This window comes from Triticum aestivum, chromosome 7B (genome assembly GCF_018294505.1).
Source record: "Triticum aestivum cultivar Chinese Spring chromosome 7B, IWGSC CS RefSeq v2.1, whole genome shotgun sequence".
In the NCBI taxonomy this organism is placed as follows: Eukaryota; Viridiplantae; Streptophyta; class Magnoliopsida; order Poales; family Poaceae; genus Triticum; species Triticum aestivum.
Genome location: NC_057813.1, coordinates 645,383,132 through 645,406,901, shown reverse-complemented (window position 1 = coordinate 645,406,901; position 23,770 = coordinate 645,383,132). Strand labels below are relative to the sequence as shown.

The window sequence follows — 23,770 nt, the reverse complement described above, 5'->3', positions numbered from 1 at the left end:
CCGGATGATACGGCGGCAGACACGGGATGGAGCCATCAACATAGCCCTCCAAATAGCGACTCCGTAGGAGGGGTAGCACCTGCGCCCGCCATGACAAGTAGTTGTCCGCCGTAAGCTTCACCGAAAGGAGATGCGAGAAGTAAAACGACAATGGCGCCGAAGCATAACCCGCAAGAGCATGTGTCGATGGCGCAGGAAGGCCCATCATCGGAGCATCAACATGAGGAGCAAGCGCCAAAGACGCCTCATAGCCAGGACCAGCCGGGGCATCGACCGGACCATGCGGGATTCCCGAGGACACAGCGGGCGCAGCACCGTAAGCCGCCCCATAGGGCTGTAGATGCGACGGAGCCACCTGAGACGACGGAAGCGCCGACCCGTAGGGTGATGCCGGCCAGGCAGGGGGCAGCGGTGGTGCAGCGCCATAGGTTGATGCAGGGGCGCCGTACCACGGGGCGTAGGGTTGGGGCGCTGTAGGGCGGAGGGGCGCCGTAGGGCTGAGGGGGAGCCACCCCATAGGCAGTCGGCGCAGGGCCGCGAAAAGGCGGCGGCGCCAAGGCGATGGTCGAGGGAGTAGCACCGCTGGCGCCGATCGGCGACTGCAGATGGCCCTGCCTACCCTGCTCCTGCCCGTCTTGCTCGACCAGAGGGCCCGCGGGTAGCGAAGGCTGTCGCCAGGCTGTGGCGAGCGGGGGCGACATGAGGAAAGGTGACGAGGGGGCAATCGGCGCGATGGCGGTGGAGGTAGCTAGGGCGGTGGTGGGGTTGGAGGAGGACATCGCGGCGGCGGTGCTAGGAGGTGCAGCGGAAGACACAAGAAAACCCTAGCTCTGATACCATGTTAAACCAAAATATTGGGCAACTGCTCGACACCCTTAGGGGGGTGCGGCTATCTCATTATATATAAGTACCAAAGGGTACAAGTACAAGGTGTATACACAAGTCTACGTATACATATACAGTCTAACAATAACCATTTAGCAAAAATTTACAACATAGTGAAGGTGAAATGCAAGGAAATAGTTACTCACAACATACACAGATGTACATAAGCACAACAAGTTCTTAGTTTGATTGAAATACAGGCACAAAGTAGGAGTACTAGACAAGCATGCTTGACAAGGTTTGATTGAAATCCAGTCCATACATGTCAGTAGCGGCAAGCAGATGTTGAACCATCAAAGTCACCGCCTCTGGCTGCTCCTGCCGTTTGAATTTTGGAACATAGTCGGTGTAGACCAAGTGGAGCAGAGCCTTGAATACCACAACCTCCATGTCCTTGATCTCCACACTTGGCGAGCCCTTCTCTATCATGTCTCCAAGGAACGTGGCCAGGTGGGATTTGTATTAAGACTTATATTTAGGAACGGAGGGAGTAGATGGGATTTTCTGAATTTTATTCCCAATTTCAATGACAAGGTGTTCATAAGAATTCCCAGTATACTCATAGTGAAACACACAACACTTGTGTGGCAGCAGCTAGATGATGCAATCATGTTTGCTCATATTCATGTCAGTATCACCTTGTCGATGATTTCCATTGTTAGAGTTTGTGTATAATACAAGTTGTAATCTCAACTAAACCCCCCTCTCTCTATTATCCCGTAGCATATCTAAACCACCGAATCCAAGGGATCGGTAGGTTCCCAACTTGTACTCCAAGCTTGGCCTTGAGCCCCAATCAATATAACTCAATGCAGCTCCCTGTGAGGGAGTAGAAATGCTTCCTGACATGGTATACAGAGCCAACCTCTTCCCATCTAGCTAGCCAGAAAAGCTTCTCCCTCGATGACCACCACAATCGATCGCCACCATCATTACCAGATCGCAATCACCACATCACCATGTTCTCCTCGGCTACCATCATCATCAACCTTGGTGCTCCACCAGCCGAGAAACTCACCAGAACCAACTACATCCTATGGAGGACCCAGGTCATGTCGGGACTGCGAGGAGCGCAAGTCACCGGCCTCCTGGATGGATCCGACGCTGCGCCACCAAAGATAGTGCAACAGCAGCAAGCGGACAAAACCACGGCAGAGGTGCCAAACCCTTTGTATGCACAATGGATCTCGAAGGACCAGCAGGTCCTAAGTCATCTCCTGAATTCTCTGTCAAAAGAGATTCTCGCCCAAGTCATGAGTAAGGAGACAACTTTTGATCTTTGGACTGCTATTACCCCTATTTTTGCCTCGCAGTCCCAATCTCGCATCACAAACCTGCGGATTGCCATCACCAATACCAAGAAGGGCTCCATGTCGAGCACCTCCTACATCGCCATGATGAAGAACTTGGCGGATGAACTTGCCGCGGCGGGTCGCCCTGTCTCTGATCCAGAGATGGTCGATTACGTGCCTGCTGGTCTTGACAGGGACTATGATGCTATTGTGGCGGCCATCGGCGCAGTCAAGGCGATGATCTCAGTTGACGACCTCTTCACCCAGATCGCGGCGTTTGATCAGCGAGTGGAGATGCTGGGCGAGGGTGTCGATGCTGGTTTCAACTCTTCAGCAAACATGGCGTACAGAGGACGCGGGCGCGACTGCAGCAGAGGCGGTGGCCGAGGCAGGCGCTCCTCCCTGAGTCCATCTGGCGGCAACAGTGGCAGCGGCGGTCGCGGCCGCCCACAGCAGCAATGGCAGCAACAGGCTCGTGACTATCCGGAGTGTCAGATCTGTCACAAGCACCATCCAGGGGGTGCCCGTGACTGTTGGCACAGATATGATGAAGATGAGCACGAGGATAAGGAGGCCAACATGGTCACCGACTCCTACGGTGTCGACACAAACTGGTATGCGGACACCGGCGCCACTCACCACATCACCGGAGAGCTGGACAAGCTGACTATCCGGGACAAGTATCACGGACATGATCAAGTGCACAATGCGAGTGGTTCTGGTATGCAAGTTTATCATATTGGTCATTCAATTGTTAGAACCCCTAATAAAAATTTACATCTAAACAAAATCCTTCATGTTCCTGAAACTTCAAAAAGTCTTCTATCTGTTCATCGATTTACTCGTGATAACCATGTCCTCATTGAATTTTATCCTTATTTCTTTCTTGTCAAGGACCTGGCCACGAGGAGAATACTTCTTAGGGGCAGATGTGTGGGAGGACTTTACCCACTCATATCGTCTTCATCATCGTCATCGAATAAACAAGCTTTTGTGGCTATCAAGCCTTCATCATCAAAGTGGCATAGCAGATTAGGTCATCCTTCATCAATTATAGTTAAACATGTGCTTAGTGAAAATAAACCGTGTCTAGTAGCATCTCCACTACACCCCTATAACTTGTATTGAGTCAGTTTGTGATCCATGTCAACAAGCTAAAAGTCATCAACTACCATATCTTGTGTCTACTAGCATCTCCACTGCACCCCTACAACTTGTATTCTCAGATGTATGGGGACCAACTCCCACTTCAGTTGGTAGATACTCATATTATGTAAGCTTTATTGATGATTTTAGCAAATTTACTTGGATCTATCTTCTTAAGAAAAGGTCTGAAGTGCTTCAAATCTTCTCCAATTTTAAAAATCTTGTTGAGAGAAAACTGAACACTAAGATTATTATTGCTATGCAAACTATTTGGGGGGGGGTGAATACAGGAAGTTGAATTCCTTTTTTCAGCAACTTGGCATCTCTCATCATGTTGCGTTCCCACATGCACACCAACAGAATGGTTCTGCAGAGAGAAAGCATCGTCATGTTGTAGAAGTAGGTCTTGCCCTACTTGCCAATGCATCTATGCAACTAAAGTTTTGGGATGAGGCATTCCTCACTGCTACATATCTCATCAACTTGCTGCCTAGCAAAGTCATCAATTTTGAAACACCTACCACACATCTCTTTGCCACCACTCCAGATTATAAATCTCTTCGAGTGTTTGGTTGTGCATGTTGGCCCAACCTACGACCATACAATACACGCAAGCTTGCTTTTTGTTCCAAGAAATGTGTTTTTCTGGGGTATAGTCCTCTCCACAAAGGAGACAAGTGTTTAGATGTCACTTCTAGCAGGGTCTATATATCATGAGATGTTGTGTTTGACGAGTCTGTCTTCCCATTTGAGTCTCTCCATCCAAATGTCGAAGCCCGTCTAAAACAAGAAATTCTTCTTCTTCCTCCTAATCTCCGGTCCTTTGATCAAGGGGGCGACAATTGTACTGACCATTATGATCGTTCAACCAGTTCTGGTGTTGCTTCTATTCATGCGCAGGTCCATGGTGAAAATGTAGAAGAAAACGGAGTTGAAAATGATCAAAATCCGGTACAAAATGAAGGCATATTGCATGTGGAAGAAGAAGACGAAGCCGACGCTGAACACGAGGAGGATCCGCTGCAGCCTGCAACGCCAGCGCGGCAGGATCCCTCGGGATCGACGCAGGGATCCACACCGGATCGCAGGCATGCTGCAGGCTAGCAGCGAACTGCCACGTCGCCAGGCAGCGCGCCTGCTCGGCGTCCCACGCACAGGCAGGCGACAGCGACCGCGCAACAGTCGTTGGTCGGCTCGGGATTGAGCCCGCGTGTGCGCATGCAGTTGCATGCGGGATCTCCTGTGATGAGCGATTTTGTGGCACCAAGTTCCACGAGTACAAGTGCAGCCACACAGCAGGTCACAGAATCTGGGATTAGATCTCCTGTGCAAAGTAGTGAATCTGGTGCATCCTCGGGATCTTCTGCGACAGAGACTCCTATGCCCTCTCCTATGCAACAACTCGCTCAACCTCAACCAGTGATGACGTCGCGTGTTACAACTCGCCTACAAAAAGGTATACAAAATCCAAAGGTTTGAACTGATGGTACAATACCGTATGGCATGATGTGTATTGCAGGAGAACCAACAAAAGTAGAAGATGCACTTGGAGATTTGAGGTGGAAGCAGGCAATGGATGAAGAATATTCAGCACTTATGAGGAACAAGACATGGCATCTTGTACCTGCACAGAGAGGTAAAAATATCATTGATTGTAAGTGGGTGTACAGAATTAAAAAGAAGGAAGATGGCTCAATTAACAGGTACAAGGCACAGTTAGTTGCAAAAGGTTTCAAACAACAGTATAGATTAGATTATGAGGATACATTTAGTCCTGTTGTCAAGGCCACAACTGTTAGGCTTGTGCTATCTATTGCTATGTCCAGGGGATGGAGCTTAAGACAGCTAGACGTTCAGAACGCGTTTTTGCATGGTGTTCTGGAAGAGGAGGTTTATATGAAACAACCACCTGTGTATGCAGATAAGAAAACTCCTCATTATGTGTGCAAGCTTGACAAGACACTTTATGGCCTAAAACAGGCCCCAAGAGCATGGTACTCAAGGTTAAGCTCTCAGCTGAGGTGTCTTGGTTTTTTTGCATCCAAAGCTGACACATCACTCTTTATTTATAACAAGGCAAACACAGTCATATTTGTGTTGATATATGCTGATGATATTATAGTTGCAAGTTCTTCACAAGATGCCACTAATGCCCTTTTGCATGATTTGAGATCAAAGTTTGCCTTGAAGGATCTTGGTGATTTGCACTTCTTCTTGGACATTGAAGTTAAGAAGATTCCAGATGGTATAATTCTGAACCAGGAAAAGTATGCTACCGAGCTCCTAGCTCGTATGGGGATGAAGGACTATAAGCCTTCACCCACTCCATTGTCTCCTTCAGAAAACTTTCAGCCTTTGAAGGTGAGCCACTCAAGGAAGAAGAAAGCACAAGATACAGGAGTGTTGTAGGAGCCTTGCAATACCTGACACTTACAAGACCAGATATATCATGCAGTCAATAAGGTTTGTCAGTATTTGCATGCACCTACTTCTGTACATTGGACATCTGTAAAAAGGATTGTCAGGTATATCAAACACACTATGAGTCTTGGGTTACAATTCAGACGCTCTAGATCTACTCTTGTGAGTGCTTTTTCTGATGCTGATTGGGCAGGATGTAGTGATGATAGGGGATCAACTGGAGGATTTGCTATATTCTTTGGTTCTAATCTTATTTCTTGGAGTGCTAGAAAACAAGCTACAGTGTCAAGGTCAAGTATTTAGGCTGAGTACAAGTCACTAGCAAATGCAACTGCTGAGATTATCTGGGTTGAATCATTGCTTAATGAGTTAGGTGTTAAACAACACCGTGTCTCATGTCTTTGGTGTGATAACTTGGAAGCCACCTATCTCTCTGCTAACCCAGTCTTTCATGGTCGAACTAAGCACATTGAAATTGACTTTCACTTCGTAAGAGAAAGAGTTGCAGAGAAGAAGCTGGATATCAGATTCATTTCATCAAAAGATCAAGTGGCAGACGGGTGGCATTGCCTGCTCGGCCATTTGAAGAGTTCAAGAGGAATATCAATCTAGGACAGTTGAGATTAAGGGAGGGTGTTAGAGTTTGTGTAAAATACGTGTTCTAATCTCAACTAAACCCCCCTCTCTCTCTATTATCCCGTGGCATATCTAAACCACCGAATCCAAGGGATCGGTAGGTTCCCAACTTGTACTCCAAGCTTCGCCTTGAGCCCCAATCAATATAAACTCAATGCGGCTCCCTTACGAGGGAGTAGAAACGCTTCCCGACATCCATCAACCAGCACCATTTAGCACAAAATTACATCAAAGGAAGTGGAAATGTAAGTAAATAGATGCCCAGAGCATATACAGATGTACATAGGCAGGTTTTAATTTTTATTGAAAGACGGCATATGGTAGTACAGTACTAAACTTCAAACAGATACAATACCATGGACCATCAAATCTTGGCCCCGTGACGCCAAGATATGCTTCAAGTTTTTCTCCGACGCCCGGACTTGAGAAGGTCAATCACTACTAGTGGGCAGCTTGCCTCGAGGTGCTTAAACCCCTCCGTCGCCAACACGGCATCAAGAGTGGCAGAGGTTCTGATAATGAAATCAACACACCTCGCCTTTAGCTCCGGGCAGTTGTGTTGCTCGGCTAAAGCCAAAGCTGTTGCTGCCGTGTCGACGTTGATGGCACCAGAGAGCTCGCGGGCGCAGATGAGCTTGAGCCTGTTCAGTCCATGCCTGTCAGCAGCAGCAAGAAGATGTTGAGCCATCACTGTCGCCGTCTCGGCATCCACCTCCTCTTGATGTTCGAACTCTGGAACAGAGTCGGTGTAGACGGCCTCCGCATCCACCTCTGTCTGTTGTCTGAATTCTGGCACAGTGCCTGGCCATCCCGCTGGTCATGCCCTCTCTGTCTCCGTTGGAGTCGGCCAGTGACTTCTCCAATGTGGGTCTATTCGTCGCCCCGCCATCGTCGCCTCGCTCTCCCTGCACTATCTCCGCCCTTCGCCCCTCGTCGTCGGGGCCGGACCCCCCATCCCCCGCCGGCTCGACCTCCCCGGTCTCCACAGGTGGAGGCGGGTGTGAGGTTCCCGTCGCACCTGCCCCATCTCCCCCACCCGCGGGGGTCGCGGCCGGTGTCACCCTGGAGCTCGCCGGCCCGCTCCCCTCGCCGGTGCCCTGGCGCCCGCCTCTCCTCGCCGGCCTCCCCGGCCGCCTCGGTGGCAGTGGACGTCTCCTCTCCGGCCTCCGCGCACCCTCCTCCGACGGTGGCGTACGCCAGGCGGCCCCGCTCCACCTCGACGCCGGTGACGTCCTCCCGCCGCAGCGCCCGCCTCGATGCGGCGCGGCTGGCCGACTCTCCAGCGCCATCCATCGCCGAGCGCGCGGAGCTCCACGCGGCGGTTTGGAACCTCGAGTCAGGTGCGGACCCCGACCTTCCCAGTTCTTCCAGTTGTTCATTTTCCGCACTTGAGGCTGCTCCGCTTGGCCACCTCGCCAAGGTGGCCAATGACTCGCGGCCATTAGGGCCCGGAAGATTCTCGATGGCAGGCTGGCTGACACCCGAGCCCGCCTGCTTCGGCCTCCCGAGGGGCCGACCACCACCCCCGTGGTTCAGGCCCCTCCGGTGGCCGACGGGATAATCCGTGGATGCACCCGTTCGCGCACTGCAGCCCTCCGCGCTCAAAGCGCTTCCCATGTCCTGGGGTCAAGTAGCCCCCCGATGGGGGCTTAGATGCGGGCCCTTTTCTGGAACATCCGCGGCTTCAGCCATGATGGTCGTCGCCGCCAACTCATTGACGAACACATTGACATCGTTGCCATCCAGGAAACCTGAGTTCGCCCTCCAGGAGCTTGAACGTCTTAGCTCCCACCTCTTCGCTTGGCACTGGCTCCCTTCTAGTGGGACCTCAGGCCACTCTGGCGGCATCCTCTTAGGGGTAAAGGATGCCACCTTTGAGGTGGGTGGCATGGACCGGGGCGAATTCTTCGTTAGTATGGAGATCTTCGAGCGTGCCCTGAACTTCAAATGGGAGGTCATTATTGTATACGGACCGGCGGACCACCGCCGCTCCCCGGCCTTCTTAGCAGAGCTGCAGCTGAAGATCTCTAACTCCCTCCTCCCAGTTCTCGTGGGCGGAGACTTTAATCTCATCCAATCCCCGGATGAGAAGAATAATGATCGGATTAACTTCCCCCGGATGCAATTATTCAACGATTGGATCGCGGAGTTGGGGCTCCGCGAACTTGATCGGACGGGTGCCAGGTTCACCTGGACGAACCGGCAGATTGTCCCGACACAATCCGTCTTGGATCGTGTCCTAGTTTCCCCTGAATGGGAATTACGCTGCCCCCTGGCATCGCTCCGGGCTGTCACCCTGATCGGATCTGACCATGTCCCCCTCCTCCTCTCTACCGCCGACGAGCGTCCCCCCACCCCGCCGCGATTCTGGTTCTAGCCCTTCTGGCTCAATCAGGCCGGCTTCCGGGAGGCTGTCGTCGCTCGCTGGATTTTTGCCCGCTCTGCTCCCCATCGCTCCATGTCCGCTGTCGACTCGTGGCACTTCTGCGCCAAGCTAGCCCGCCAATTCATGAAGGGTTGGGGGGCCAACCTTGGTCGGGACCTTAGAGAGCGCAAAAAGGCCCTCCTGATGGCTATCCAAGCCCTGGACGCCCGCGCCGACTCGACCGAGATCTCCCCTAATGAGTGGATGTTGCGATACGACCTGGAAGACCAGCTCTCCTCCATTTACACAGATGAAGAGGCCTACTGGTGCTTGCGCGGTACCTAGAGGTGGGTGCTTCGGGGCGATGCCAACACCGCCTATTTTCAGGTGGTGGCGAACGGCCGGCGTCGTCGCAATTCCATCCACTGCCTATGGGATGGAGACACGCCTATCGTTCTCCCCTCGACCATCCGTACCCATGTAGACGGCTTCTATAAAGCTCTATTTACCCCCACCCCGCGGGGTGGGGCTAGTCTCACCCCCGACATTTGGTCGGGTGCGCAATTGGTCTCGGTAGAGGCCAATGCGGCATTAGTTGCCCCTTTTGACGAGGACGAGGTCCTCGCAGCCATTAACGGGATGAACCCCTCCTCGGCCCCGGGTCCAGATGGCCTGCCCGTGACGTTCTTTAAGATGTTCTGGCCTACCATCAAGCCGGAGGTCATGGCTCTGTTTGAGGAATTTTATTCGGGCTCCATGGACCTTGGGCGCCTCAATTATGGGATTGTGACCCTCATCCCCAAGGTCCCGGGCGCCTCTGACATTCGCCAGTTCCGCCCAATCACAGTGATTAATGTGATTTTCCGGATCTTGGCCAAAGGGTATGCCAATAGGGTGACCCTCCTCGCTAACACGATTACCCATCCGAACCAATCCGCCTTCATACAAGGCCGATTTATTCTTGATGGGGTGTTAGTATTCCACGAAGTCCTCCACGAGGTCCGACTAAAATGCCATCGCGCGGTCTTCCTAAAGCTAGACTTTCACAAAACCTACGACACGGTACACTGGCCATTCCTGCGGGAAGTGTTGCTTCGCAAGGGCTTCGACGACCGTTGGGTGACCCGCGTCATGCAGCTTGTCTCTTATGGCCGGACCGCGGTAAACATCAACGGTGACATTGGGGCCTACTTCCCCACCCTATGTGGGGTCCGTCAGGGTGACCCCTTCTCGCCGTTCTTGTTCAACATGGTGGTCAATGCCCTGGCATCCATCTTGGATAAGGCCAAGGCTGCTGGTCATATCCGCGGCTTAGTCCCCCACCTAGTCGGAGGGGGAGGGGTCTCCCTCCTTCAATATGCGGATGATACCATTATAATGGTGGAGGGATCCTCCCTAGATATTACTAACCTGAAGCTTCTCCTCCTGTGCTTCCAACAAATGTCGGGCCTAACCATCAACTTCGATAAGAGCGAAGTGATGGTTCTCGGGTACCCCTTGGAGGAAGCACAGGCTATTGCTGACCGACTAAACTGTCGGCTGGGTTCTTTCCCCACGACCTATCTGGGGATCCCCATTAGTGATTCACACCTCACCGTGGCTGATCTTCGCCCCACGGTGACCCGTATGCAACATCGCGTTGAGCCCTGGAAAGGGCGCTGGCTGTCGAAGGCTACTCGCGTGATCCTTATCAACTCTTCGTTTGCTAGCCTCCTTTGGTTCCTCATGAGCTTCTATATCCTTCATGAAACCCTGCACCAGGAGATCGCCAAATACCAATCCAGGTTCTTCTGGCTGGGGAGGAGGGTAAGCAGAAGTACCACATGGTCAGCTGGCCAGATATCTGCAAACCCAAGGACCAGGGCGGTCTTGGGATTTTGTCCTCCCGGCGCATGAACATTGCCCTCTTGACCCGTTGGCTCTAGCGCATCGCCAATGGAGATGGAGGTCTTTGGCTTACTATCATCTAGAACAAGTACCTGCGTGGACAGCCTCTCGCATTTTGTCAGCGCTCAGGCGACTCCCAGTTTTGGCAGGCCGTCGTCCAGCTGTTGCCTGTACTGCGCATTGGCACATCCATCTCGGTGGGTATTGGGTCCTCGACCCTGTTCTGGTTGGATAGGTGGCTTGGCGACACCCACCTAGCCGCGCGTTTTCCAGTGCTCTTCGATATCGTTGTTGACCCTCGGGTCTCTGTCGAGACGGCCCTTATTGACTTAGGGCGCCTCGCTTTCCGCCGCCCCTTTGCCCCCCCTGAGGTTGCAGCTTGGAATGCCCTCCTCCAGGACATCGCCCTCCTCCCTATGGACGTTGCCGACTCCCGGGACGCCATCTCTTGGCGCCTGGAACCCTCCGGGCTTCTCCACCAAATCCATCTACGCGGCTATCGCCCCATCGACGGCCCCTGAGCCCTTCAGTTTGATTTGGGACATCCGCCTGCCCCTGAAGATCAGGATCTTCCTGTGGCAATGGATCCGCGGCCGCCTCCTGTCCGGCGTTGAGGTCCTTAAGCGTCATGGACCTGGAGATGGGATGTGCCCAATGTGCGGCACGGTAGAGGATGCCAACCACATCTTCTTCTCGTGCTACACGACACAGTTCCTTTGGTCCTGTTTCCGCGAAACGGTTGGGGGCCAGTGGTGCAACACCAACTTCCCTGACCTTCTTGCGGAAATTCAGGCCTCCCCCCCTCGCTACAGACATATTAGATGGCTTTGCGTTGGGGTCCTTGCCTGGACGATGTGGACTGTTTGCAATAAGCTTGTCATACAGAAGGTGCCTCTTTGGCGTGCTACTGACTCCATCTTTAAAATGTGTGGTTACTTGCAGCTCTGGCGGCCGCTTAGCCGCCCCCAGGACCGGGACGTCATCAGCACCCTCCTCACCGACCTTCGATCGGTGGCCTTCCGCTTGGCGCCTCCGCTCCCTTCGCCACCCCCGGAGCCCGAATAGATGTTGTGTCACTCCCGGCGCGTGTGCCTTTTGTGTTTTTTCAGGGCTTGTTGAGCCGTGCCCTCAGCATTAACCCTTTGACTACTTATCTGTCTGGACCGTGTGTGTGTGTGTTTGTGTGCTTGAACCTTGTTGGATGTTGGCTTGGGCATTTGCTTTATAATATAAAGCGGGGCGAAAGCCTTTTTCGGTAGATGAACTGAAGAAGGGCTTTGAATACCACAGCCTCCATGTCCTTGATTTGCACAATCTGTGAGCACTTCTCCTTCATCTCTCCAAAGAACTCGGCCATAAAGACAGGGGACCTTTCAGCCAGTATGTTCTTATGCGCAGCAAAGGACTCACCGGACACGAGAAACGTGACGTCTGCTCCGGTCTCGTTCTGCAGGAGTTCCGCGAAATGCTGGTGCAAGTTAGACGATGGCAGATGCAGTTCTTTCAGGGAGATCGTTGCTATATCTGGTAGTTCCTTGAAAACCTCAAGGGTGCATTGCACGGTAAAAGAATCATCTTTGAGATAATCCGATGCTTCCAAGTCCCTTGTATCCATGAAAACCACTTCGAATGAGCTGTCTTGTGGCTTCTTGAATGTTAATGACATACAACATCTGTCAAATGGTTTAAGCACTCCTCTCGGATCTATTATGCAATAGCGTACTTTCGTCCTCACAGGGCATGTGCGGGCTGTCGTTGCCGAATCGATCGAGAGGATAGAGCGAGCGAGAGAGGGATGAACCCACGCTAGGAGGAAGACACTGGTATATTTTGTGCCGTCGAACTCGACAGCGTTTTTCCTGTTATTCCTCTCTCTGAAAGTATGGATATTACAGAGGCTAACAACTGGGCTAACTAACTCCCGATCATCTGCCCACGATCCACTTGTGCCGCGCCATCCCACGGCTGCGTTTCGTGCGCCTAACTGATCGGGAGAAAAGATCAAAGCAAAAAATCAGATAACCCCAACAATTTGTAAAGATAAAATATCAGATGCAAATATTAGAGGGAACTATGAACCTGCAGCATTTTTTCAGAAAATACATTGGTTTCTAGTTTGCACAGAATTAAAAAGAATGAGAGCTAAAAAGATTGAAAGAATACAAAACTTTGCACAGGACAAAAGAAAGCAAAACTTTGCACAAAAGTGGAAAATTTCATATAATACTCTGTCATCTACATGTGTGATATTTTGATTTGGGAGAAAGAAAAATATTCGCCTGAGCTGAGAGCATGTGCTCTTGAGCTCATATACCTTACTTATATGTTATATAGTACTGGTACAAGTTGATGCATGCCAGAGAAGAATATCTGAAGAATATTGTCATCAAACGTGAACTATTAGAGCGAAATCCTAACCGAGAGGAACATGTAAAATAACAAGAACTGCTGTTATGCTTCCATAACATGAATCACACTAGAAGATTTTAGGATTTGAAGCAGTGCAGCGCAGTCAAGGGTTGTCACGAATGAGACCAAAATATGGACAAGACACCAAAAGAGACACAAACGTTTTGAATGTTTAAAAATACAGAAAAGCACATCATTGAATATTCAAACCACTTAACTCCGTTATAGCTCCACAAATATTCTGAAATCATAAGGACATCGGAGGATGCTGTGGAAAGGATAAAATTATACATATCAGACACCACTAGGTTGGTTCAGGTATGATTCCCACAAAACAGGAATCACCTTATTTTTATAGCTAATACAATCAGATGGCATTTTCCTAATGTTGTTCGCAAATTTAATGTGAGAATTAAAGTGTTCAAAAGAAGTACCAGCAAACAGAACACAAGGATTGTGTGGCTGCAGCAGAGCAAATCATGTATGAAACTATGAACACTCTAAAACTCCATTGATCCCCTTGTACTAATATTGACAAGTACACGAGGATAATACCATATTTTGGATGATTTAGAACTAAATTACATCTAAATTAGAGAAGAAATGAATGCGTAAAGTTGCTGGTAACACAAAACACATATAGATGGACATAAGTTTTCCACTTTAGGTAACGACAGACATAAGTTTCTACTCCCTCCATCACAACATTGTACTAAATCAGTGACATTTATTTTAGGACGGAGAGAGTACTAGACTACACAAGGATGCAATCACAAACAAAGACTACACGTCATGAAATCTTTGGCCATTAGCAGTTTAGCACTATGGCTACCTTTCAACTCTTCGTCACATGGACAGACTTGAGAAGCTCGGTCAACACCAAAGGGCAGCTTGCCTCGAGGTGCTTATACCCCTCGGTCGCCAACACATCACCAAGAACCACGGGAGTGCTGACGATGAACTTGATACATTTGGCCTTGAGCTTCAGGCAATTGTGCTGCTCTGCCAAGGCAAGAGTTGTGGCTGCGGTGTCGACGGTGATGCCGCCTGAGAGCTTTATTTCGCAAATCAGCTTGAGCCTGTCGAGTTGGTACCTGTCTGAGGCTGCAAGCAAATGCTGAGCCATTGTTGTCACCTCCTGGAGCGGGTGATCAAGCTCGGGCACCGTGTCGGTGTAGATGAAGTGCAGCATGGCCCTGAATGCGGCCACCTCCATGTCCTCGATCTCCACGCGTGCCGAACACTTGTCTTTAATGTCTCCGAAGAACTGGGCATTGAAAACCGGAGACCTCGCGGCAAGTATGTTCTTATGCGCAGCAAAAGACTCTTTGCCGACAAGAAAGTTGACATCGGCTCCCGTCTCACTCTGAAGGAGCTCACCGAGATGCTGGTGCAAGTTGGAGGACGGTGGCGCGATCGCTTCTTCAGCTGGGATGGTTGGTGCTGCTGGTGATTCCTTGTACACTGTGATGGAACAGCACAGAGTCAAAGTATCGTTCTTGAGATAACCAGATGGTATGAAATCTCTATCTATGAGATCCAGGGGGCACAATAGTTCGAACTCTTGGGGATGATAGAAGGTTGCTGACACACTACCCTCGTGAGCTGGTTCAAGCTCCCCGCTTGGATCTACCAGGCGACAGGCCAGGGTCGCCCTCACGCCGCGCTGTGTGCGGGCTTCGCTTAGAAAACAAAGAGCCGGAACCACATACGGTCTCCTTGCAAAAATGAGATTTACTTGCCACTCGTACCCATCAACATCCCATTTGGCTTCGAAGCCAGACTCGCCGCCCCTCATCGAGCTGAACTCCTGAATCCTGAGCAGCCGCACCGAGCGGACGACTTGGTTGAGGTCTGCCATGGCGTAGGCCACAGATCTTGGTCGCGGCTGGAGTTTATGCGTGGAAAAGGCTGGATTAGTACAGCCGATATATACATATACATATACATATGCCGAGTTAGGCTGCTGAGAGCAGAGCAGGCGACGGACGAGTCACCACGGCAGGGAGTAGATGCCTCCGCTCCGCCCTCGATGTGCTTTTGGTCGCGGCGAGTCGCGAGGCCGGTAGGTTGGTCTCCCGGCGTTGGTTAAGAGGATCGATCCGGGCAGATCCGTGCTCCAGCGGCCGGATTTGGGCCCCGACGAGCTGATCCAGTGGAAGCGGCGGCAAGGGAGAGGGACTGGACCGGGGGCGGCGCCGCCGCAAAGAGTCAGAGAGGGAGAAGAGGTGGAGGCCGACGCGGCCAAAGAGAGGGGAGAGGTAGTGGGCTGCCGACGGTGAGAGATTGCAGAAGACTGGCGCCGGGGAATGGCGTTGACGGCGGGAGACCGGGAAATTGATTTACTCAAGCGGGAACCTTCTCCGTACGACAGACAATGTTTTTCTTTTTTTTAGGAATCGTCCAACTTGAGCGCGTCCGGGTGCGTCCGTTTGGGTGCAAAACAGACATAACAAATGGCCAATGCGCGGGTGCAAATGAACTTTTGTTCGTTTTCTGTCTGCTTTTGACCTATTCCGGAGTCTAGGCCGCCTTTGAGGTGAAACGGATAACGCACGGACGGGTGGGACGCGTGCGCTTGTCCTCCCTGACCCGCCCTTCGATGACACAGGCCTCCCTTTTTTCTATCCGCCCCTCTCCCCCCTCCATCGAGCGCTCCAGCCGCACCCCCGCCACTCTTGTCCCTCACCGCCGCCGTCGCTGCCATTGCTGCTGTGCAACTCGGACGCGCGCTCGCCCAACCCCCTTTCCCTCGACGCCCCCGAGCTACCCAACGGCGGCCACCTAATTTGCGCACCCGACGGTCGGATTTGGAGTGGATCCGGCCGGGCTTGAGGTCGCCCGGCTGTAGGAGGCCGCGTCATGACATGGACTGGCCAGGCACCAAGTAGTGGCTCCGCCTCTAACTTAAAAAATTTATTGTGTAGAATGGATGCAACTTTTGGTATTGGGAAGAATAGTACATCGATATATTGATAAAGCGCAATTTAGTAGATGTTCGTGCATTTTTAGCTAGAATAGAGGCTAGAGATGAGACTAGTGCACTTATTGCTAGAATAGAGGCTAGACATAAGACCGCGAGGAAGCAATGTCTACTTCTTTAGACTCAAAGAAGAAAGTGTTAGACATGTAACGTGTTGGGTATTGTGTTCGGTATAGTTTGGAGTCATGTACGTAGAAGATTGAGTTAGTTAGGAGTCCTCTCTTATCTCTCTATCTCTCTATCTTATGTAACCTCCCATGTAATCCTCTCTATGGTTAGCCAGAGGCTGCCGCACCTTGTACCGAACTCTCCCAATCAATAAATACATCGCGGGTCTCCTTGTATGGAGATTGAGACGCTTCATCATACTTTGATATGGTATACAGAGCAGGCCCTCTTCCATCTCATCTAGCATATCATCTTCAACCTCCCACCCACCCATCGCATCCCTGTTCATCTTCCACCTCTTCACCGCCGCCATACATCATGTCCACCTCCACTGCCCAAACCTCCTCTGGCCTGAACTATAACACCTCCGAGCCGCTCACCCGGACGAACTATGTTCTCTGGAGAGCGCAAGCGCGATCCCAGATACTGGGCGCTGGCTTGTATGGCTATATTGATCAAACCATCCAGGAGCCTCCCAAAACAATCACAACCAAAGACAAAAGAGGGCAAGGACCAGGTCGCCCCCAACCCTGCCTATGCCCCCTGGCTCGTCTAGGACCAGCAAATCGTCGCCTATCTCCTCTGTAATCTTTCCAAGGAGGTTCTCGTTCGGGTTGCCTCCCTTGAAACCTCTCACACGATCTGAACTGCTCTTGCATCTATGTTTGCAGTTGTCTCATTATCGCGTGCCAACAATCTTCCCACCGCTCTCACCAATGCCCAGAAGGGTTCATTGTCGGCCTCGGCATACTTCGGCCACATGCGCTCCCTCTCCGATGAACTCGTGGCGGCGGGCAGACCTCTCGGGAAGGGGGAGCTCATCTCCTTCATCATCGCAGGCCTTGACATGGACTACCAACCGATCATCTCGGCACTGGACGTTCATGTTAAACCCATCACAGTCGATGCCCTCTTCTCCATGGTGGCCAACTTCGACCAGAGGGTTGAGATGTTCCACAGGAATGGTGCCGGGGGCTTCAAATCCTCGGCCAACCTTGCCTCCAGAGGGCGCGGCGGCGGCAAGGGCTCCTACCGCAACCAGAAGGGCGGTGGCGGCTCGCGTGGTGGCTACGATGCTAGCAGCGGTGGTGGCGACTACAATCCTGGCGGCGGAGGCTACAACCCTGGCGGCGGCGGCTACAACCCTAGCGGTGGCTCTGCCGCTGGACACGGTGCCGGAAACGATGGCGGTCACCATGGCGGATACCCTGGTGGTGGCGGCGGCTACTATCAGGGGGGTGGTGGCGGCGGCCACTACCAACAGCACCCTGGCGGCAACAACAACAGGCGGGCTCCTCCTAACAAAGGGAGAAACTTCCAGGGCTATGAAGGTTATGGGGGTAAATGTCAAATATGCAAAAAAAAACTAATCATCTTGCTCGAGATTGTGCTTGGTGTTACGCTGAGAACAATTCTCAGCCTAAGAAAGTTGTAGCTGCCGCCGATGCCTCGTATGGTGTCGATACCAATTGGTACATGGACACAGGGGCAACAAACCACATCACGGGAGAATTGGAGAAATTAACCATGCATGAGAAGTACCGTGGCAATGATCAAGTTTACACCGCTGCAAACGGTGCAGGTATGGAAATTAGTCATATTGGTAAAACACTTATCAGAACCCCACACAAAAATCTTGAGCTAAACGGAATCCTGCATGTCCCTAATGCTTCCAAAACTTTGCTATCTGTTCATAGAATTTCTCTTGACAACAATGTTTTTCTAGAATTTCACCCGTTCTTCTTTTTGATCAAGGATCAGGTCACGAAGAGGGTTCTCCATAGGGGTGTCTGCGTGCAAGGACTCTATGCTTTGCTTCCTCAATATTGTCAGTTCAATAAACAAGTGTACGATGCCATCAAGCTCTCTACTGAAAGGTGGCATAGTCGTTTAGGTCATCCTTCTTTTGCCACTGTTCATCAAATACTTAGTAGAAATAAACTCCCAGTTATTGGTGAGCGAGATTCTGAAACTATTTGTGATTCATGTCAACGAGCAAAAAGTCATCAATTACCTTATCCTGTCTCAACTAGCGTGTCAACCAAACCTTTGCAACTGATTTTTTCTGATGTACGGGGTCCAGCACCCACGTCTGTTGGTAGACATTCCTATTATGTTAGTTTCATTGATGACTATAGCAAATATACATGGATCTATCTCCTTAAGAAATGTGCTGATGTGTTTCAAGTCTTTCATAACTTTCAAGCACTCGTTGAACGAAAGTTTGATAGCAAAATTATTGCTATGCAGTCGGACCGGGGTGGTGAGTATGAGAAATTCAACTCCTTCTTTCAAAAGATTGGAATCTCTCATTATGTTTCATGCCCTCATGCTCACCAGCAAAACGGCTCTGCCGAGCGCAAGCACAGACACATTGTTGAAGTAGGTCTAGCCATCGTAGCTTCAACTTCCATGCCATTAAAATTCTGGGATGAAGCCTTTCTTACCGCTGTTCACCTCATTAATATGTGGCCTAGTCGAGTTATTTCCAATGAAACTCCAACTGAACGACTTTTGCATGTCACACCGGATTACACCACTCTTCGAGTCTTTGGATGTGCCTGTTGGCCAAACCTTCGACCCTACAACACCCGTAAGCTTATGTATCGCTCTAAACAGTGTGTGTTCCTTGGCTATAGCACACAACACAAGGGTGTTAAATGTCTTGATGTGTCCACCAGTCGTGTTTACATATCTCGTGATGTCGTTTTTGACGAAACACAATTTCCTTTTGCTAAACTTCATCCAAACGCCGGTGCTCTTCTTAGAAATGAAATCCTCCTTCTTCCCTCTCACCTTTCCGGAGTTGATCATGTGGGCTATGATACTAGTGATGAATCCATTTTGACTAATTCTCCTGACATACCCTCTGAGTTTTCTGATACAGGGCGACACAACAGTGCAACTTCTGGTACAGATGATGGTGTTTTTATTCTTAATACTGCACCCCGGGCTGTTGCAGCTGATCCCGCCGGATCCTCCTCGGGATTGGTGTGTCAGACAGCACCCGCACCGCCTGAATCAGCGACGGGATCCGCGCCTCCCAGTCAGCACCTCTCCGATCCCGCCACGCGGTCGACCGCGCGTGAGCTGGTCCCCTTAGGTGCGACCCGCCAATCGCCTATGGGAGACACCCTAACCGAGCGCTACGCGCCCACCCCGCTGGTTTATTCCAGGCGGGCCCCGTCCTCCACTATGCCGCATACAGCTGGGCCAGGTTGGCCTGGTGCACAACCCGAGTCTGCTCCGGTCGGGTGCCCTGGATCTTCTGTGTGTCCCGGGCCGTCATCATCATCATCTCCCGGCGCAGAAGATCCGCTGTCTGCCTCGTCACCAGCCGGGTCCCCTGTCTTGGGATCGCTGGATTCTTCTGTACAGGAGGAGGCTGCCTCTCCTGGATCGTCTGTGGCTATGCCGGCGCCCCCTTCACCACCCCGTACACGCCTTCGAGATGGTACAATTCAACTGGTCCATTACAAAACTAAATTTGGTTTGGTCGTGTCACCTGTTTCTGTAGAAGAGCCACGCACTGTCTCCACTACGCTTGTTGATCCGAAGTGGGCCAAAGCCATGCATGAGGAATTTTGTGCTCTTCAGCAAAACCATACGTGGCATCCTTTTCCTTCATGTCCAGGTCTAAATGTCATTGATTGTAAGTGGGTCTTTCGTATCAAACGACAGTCAAATGGTACTATAGATCGCTACAAAGCTAGACTGGTTGCCAAAGGTTTCAAACAGAGGTATGGGCTTGATTATGAGGACACTTTCAGTCCTGTTGTTAAAGCTGCTACTATTCGTCTCATTCTATCCATTGCTGTGTCACGAGGTTGGAGTCTTTGCTAGCTAGATGTCAAGAATGCGTTTCTTCATGGTGTTCTGGAAGAGGAAGTCTACATGAAGCAACCTCCTGGTTTTGCAGACCGAGACAAACCAACTCATATCTGGCAGCTTGACAAATCACTTTATGGTTTGAAACAGGCTCCCCGAGCATGGTATTCTCACTTGAGTTCCAAGTTACAAACCCTTGGCTTTGTTTACTCTAAATCTGACACCTCCCTGTTTATTTACAATAAATGCAACACAGTCATCTTTGTGCTCATTTATATTGATGATATTATTGTCACAAGCTCATTTGTTGAGGCAGTTATAGCTCTGCTCAAAGACTTGAACTCTGAGTTTGCTCTGAAAGATCTCGGGGATTTACACTATTTTCTTGGCATTGAGGTCAAACGCAACACAGAAGGTGGTCTTCATCGTTCTCAAGAAAAACATGCAACCGATCTTCTGAGCAAGGCAGGGCTCCAAGGTTATAAACCATCCACAACTCCATTATCTAGTTCTGAGAAATTGTCACTTGTGGAGGGTACACCTTTGAGTCATGAGGATAGCACAAAATACAGGAGCTTGGTAGGTGCACTTTAGTACTTGACACTTACTAGGTCTGACATCTCCTTTGCAGTAAATAAAGTGTGTCAGTTCCTTCATGCACCCACTTCTAGTCATTGGACTACTGCTAAACGTATACTAAGATATGTCAAGCATACTCTAAGTGTTGGTCTCACCTTCACTAAGTCATCTTCTACTCTAGTCAGTGCATTTTCTAACTCTGATTGGGCAGGCTGCTTGGATGATAGAAGATCAACAGGTGGTTTTGCAGTGTTTTATGGACCTAATCTAATCTCATGGTGTGCAAAGAAGCAGGCAACAGTGTCACGATCGAGTACTGAGGCAGAGTATAAGGCATTGGCAAATGCAACAGCAAAAATTATATGGGTTAAGGCTATCCTCAAAGAACTTGGCATATGTCATACACAGACTCCATGCCTTTGGTGTGACAATTGAGTGCTACATATCTCTCTGCAAATCCTGTTTTTCATGCTTGTATCAAGCACATTGAGATTGATTACCATTTTGTCAGAGAAAGAGTTGCCAGGAAAGAGTTGGAAGTACGGTTTGTGCCATCCAGAGACCAAGTTGCTGATGGGTTTACAAAGGCCTTGCCTACAGGACCATTTGAAGAATTCAAACGTAATCTAAACTTGCAGAGTTCAGATTAAGGGGGAGTGTTAGACATGTAACGTGTTAGGTATTGTGTTCGGTATAGTTTGGAGTCATGTACGTAGAAGATTGGGTTAGTTAGGAGTCCTCTCTTATCTCTCTATCTCTCTATCTCTCTATCTTATGTAACCTCCCGTGTAATCCTCTCTATGGTTAGCCAGAGGCTGCCGCACCTTGTACCGAACTCTCCCAATCAATAAATACATCGTGGGTCTCCTTGTATGGAGATTGAGACGCTTCATCATACTTTGATAGAAAGAGCACACAAGATCGAACCTCCGCAGATCAACAATGAATGCATCGAGAAGGCACTAATCCAACTTACGGGAGCAGTTATGAAAATTGATTATCTTCTAACATGTCTTCTCGTGGTTCTTGTTTTCTTTGGTCTTGCCTTTCTAGTCAAAACTTGGTGATGTGGTTCCATGTATCAAAAATCAATGATAAAAATAAAAGATATGTGCTTGAAAAGAAAAATGTATGCGGGTTGTATGCGGCTGAAATGCGGTCGTGCGTTGGGCACACGGTCGATGCATCCCAGGAAAGGCCCGGACACGACCCCATTGACCCACCCAAACGGATAAAATCAGGGCAAAACGGACGTTCGTTTGGGGTCGTGCGCTGGAGTTGGCCTAAGAGCATCTAGAACAGAACATGTATCCGCCCTAAATGTCTGGCCGGCCTGTCAGGTCAGTGGACAAAAAGTTGCCACCCAACCGAAGCTAACAAAACTAGCCCAAATGTCTGGGTTGATCGGCATTCTCTATACCTTGTTTATATCTGGGGCGCATATGGAGACGCCCTGAGGCGTCTGGGCGCTTTCATCTTGTTGGCTCTAACAAGCCGAACCTATCCCAAATCCATTTAAAATTAACTAGTCCATCACTTCGACTGCACTCCTCTCGTATCTATCTTCCATTCCCCACCTCTGTATAGCCGGCCATCTCCTTCTTTGCTTGCCGCCGATGTCTTCGCTGACAACCCTATCCGCCACGATCGGCTTGCATGATGCATCAGCGGAATCGGCTGGGCACCTGACCGTGGCGGTCAGTGGAAGCCGCGTCGCCGGAAGCAACGCGAGCATGAAGCTGCGAGGAAGGTACTCCCTCCGTAAAGTAATATAAGAGTGTTTAGATCACTACTTTAGTTATCTAAACGATCTTATATTAGTTTACAGAGGGAGTACATAGCTACAGAGAGGACCAATGCGAAGATGGACGTTGATCTCAACAATTCATCCGTTGCACGTACCATTCGATGAAACTTGTAGGACAATAGTATAATTGTGATGCATATTCTAGGATCAGAGAATGTGTGTCATTATAAATGATGGTCACCAGACTTTGCAATTTGACATGGGGTATACCAATTTTCCGTTGTTTGAAGTTGGGCAAACATCACATACTTAAAAAAGAAGGTATTGAAGCCAAGTGGTCCGGAATTCACATGGTTTGAAGATGGTTTGTTGCTTGAAAGTTGGTTGAACACTATCACGGGCATCTAGTACGAGAGAAAATACGTCAAATATTGAAAAAAAATCATAAATTTTATCATCAAGATGAAGCTCCCAACTCCTCCCACTACCTCCAGGGGAAAACCAAAGATCAGTCGATCAGATGACGACGGCACCCTTGTGTTGCTACCTTCTCAGGGGCGTCATTCTTAGAGGTGTGCATTGGCTTGAGGGACCAGTGGACGGTTGAAGTGGTGGAGCGGCGTTCAATGTGACACATCGACGACGTGGAGTCTTGGCGGCATGGCACGGCCGGGTCTCTGCGACGGATGTGTGATGATGGACGCGCATAGGAAGGAGGACTTGTCTGAAGCCGTGGGGCATCAATGACAGACCTGGCAAGGTCGATGTGTCAGTACTTGCTCTGAAGATGGATAGGTGGAAGACGGCGGCGGCTACCTCTGAGAGTACGTTGGAGTGGTGTGTGTGCCCCAGACCCGATATGAGGTTTGGTTGGGGCCTCTGGCTTTAGGTGTTAGGCTTTGGTGCGAGGTCTGTTTGGTATTCGGTTCGAACAGTCGGCACCCCTTCATCAAGTGGATAGGAGAGTAACAAATATTGACAAGATGGTGGCTTCAGACTGACTGATGTATTACTTTGTAAGATCTTTATGAAAAATTAATAAAATGATTGTATGCACCGCCCAGATGCAGAGGCCCGGTGGTCATCCTCCTTTAAAAAAAACCTTCAGAAAGCTTTTTTTGGTCCAGAGAAATAAGATGGTGAAATTGTGGCTTACACACAAAAAATGCCTTCATCTTGAAGCTACCAATACACCCTCTCCTTGAGTAAATCAATTTTTGCTATTTGGCTGACGTTCGTTGAGAGGGATGGCAAATCAAACATTTTTCATGAGATAACTTATATTTTGTGAGGATGAAAATTTTAATTTGTAAGCACGACAAATCCTGACAAAAACTGAACCGAAGCGTTGTCTAATTAAATTTGTCATCCTTATAACCTACACAAATTGCCATCAAAATCGTTCGCCCTTGCCATCCAACGAA

General features: G+C 50.1%; 1 protein-coding gene across 1 annotated transcript; it reads right to left on the bottom strand.

The window, feature by feature from the left end:
* Positions 1-6,645: 6,645 nt before the first annotated feature.
* LOC123158336 (uncharacterized) lies at positions 6,646-15,388 on the bottom strand. The gene is made up of 4 exons (XM_044576372.1): positions 13,882-15,388; positions 12,712-12,743; positions 11,883-12,616; positions 6,646-7,180 (listed from the first exon to the last, which is right to left on the bottom strand). Exons 1-4 carry the CDS (start codon positions 14,900-14,902, stop codon positions 6,778-6,780), a joined length of 2,190 nt encoding a protein of 729 aa, XP_044432307.1. The 5' UTR covers positions 14,903-15,388; the 3' UTR covers positions 6,646-6,777.
* Between the last annotated feature and the right edge of the window lie 8,382 nt (positions 15,389-23,770).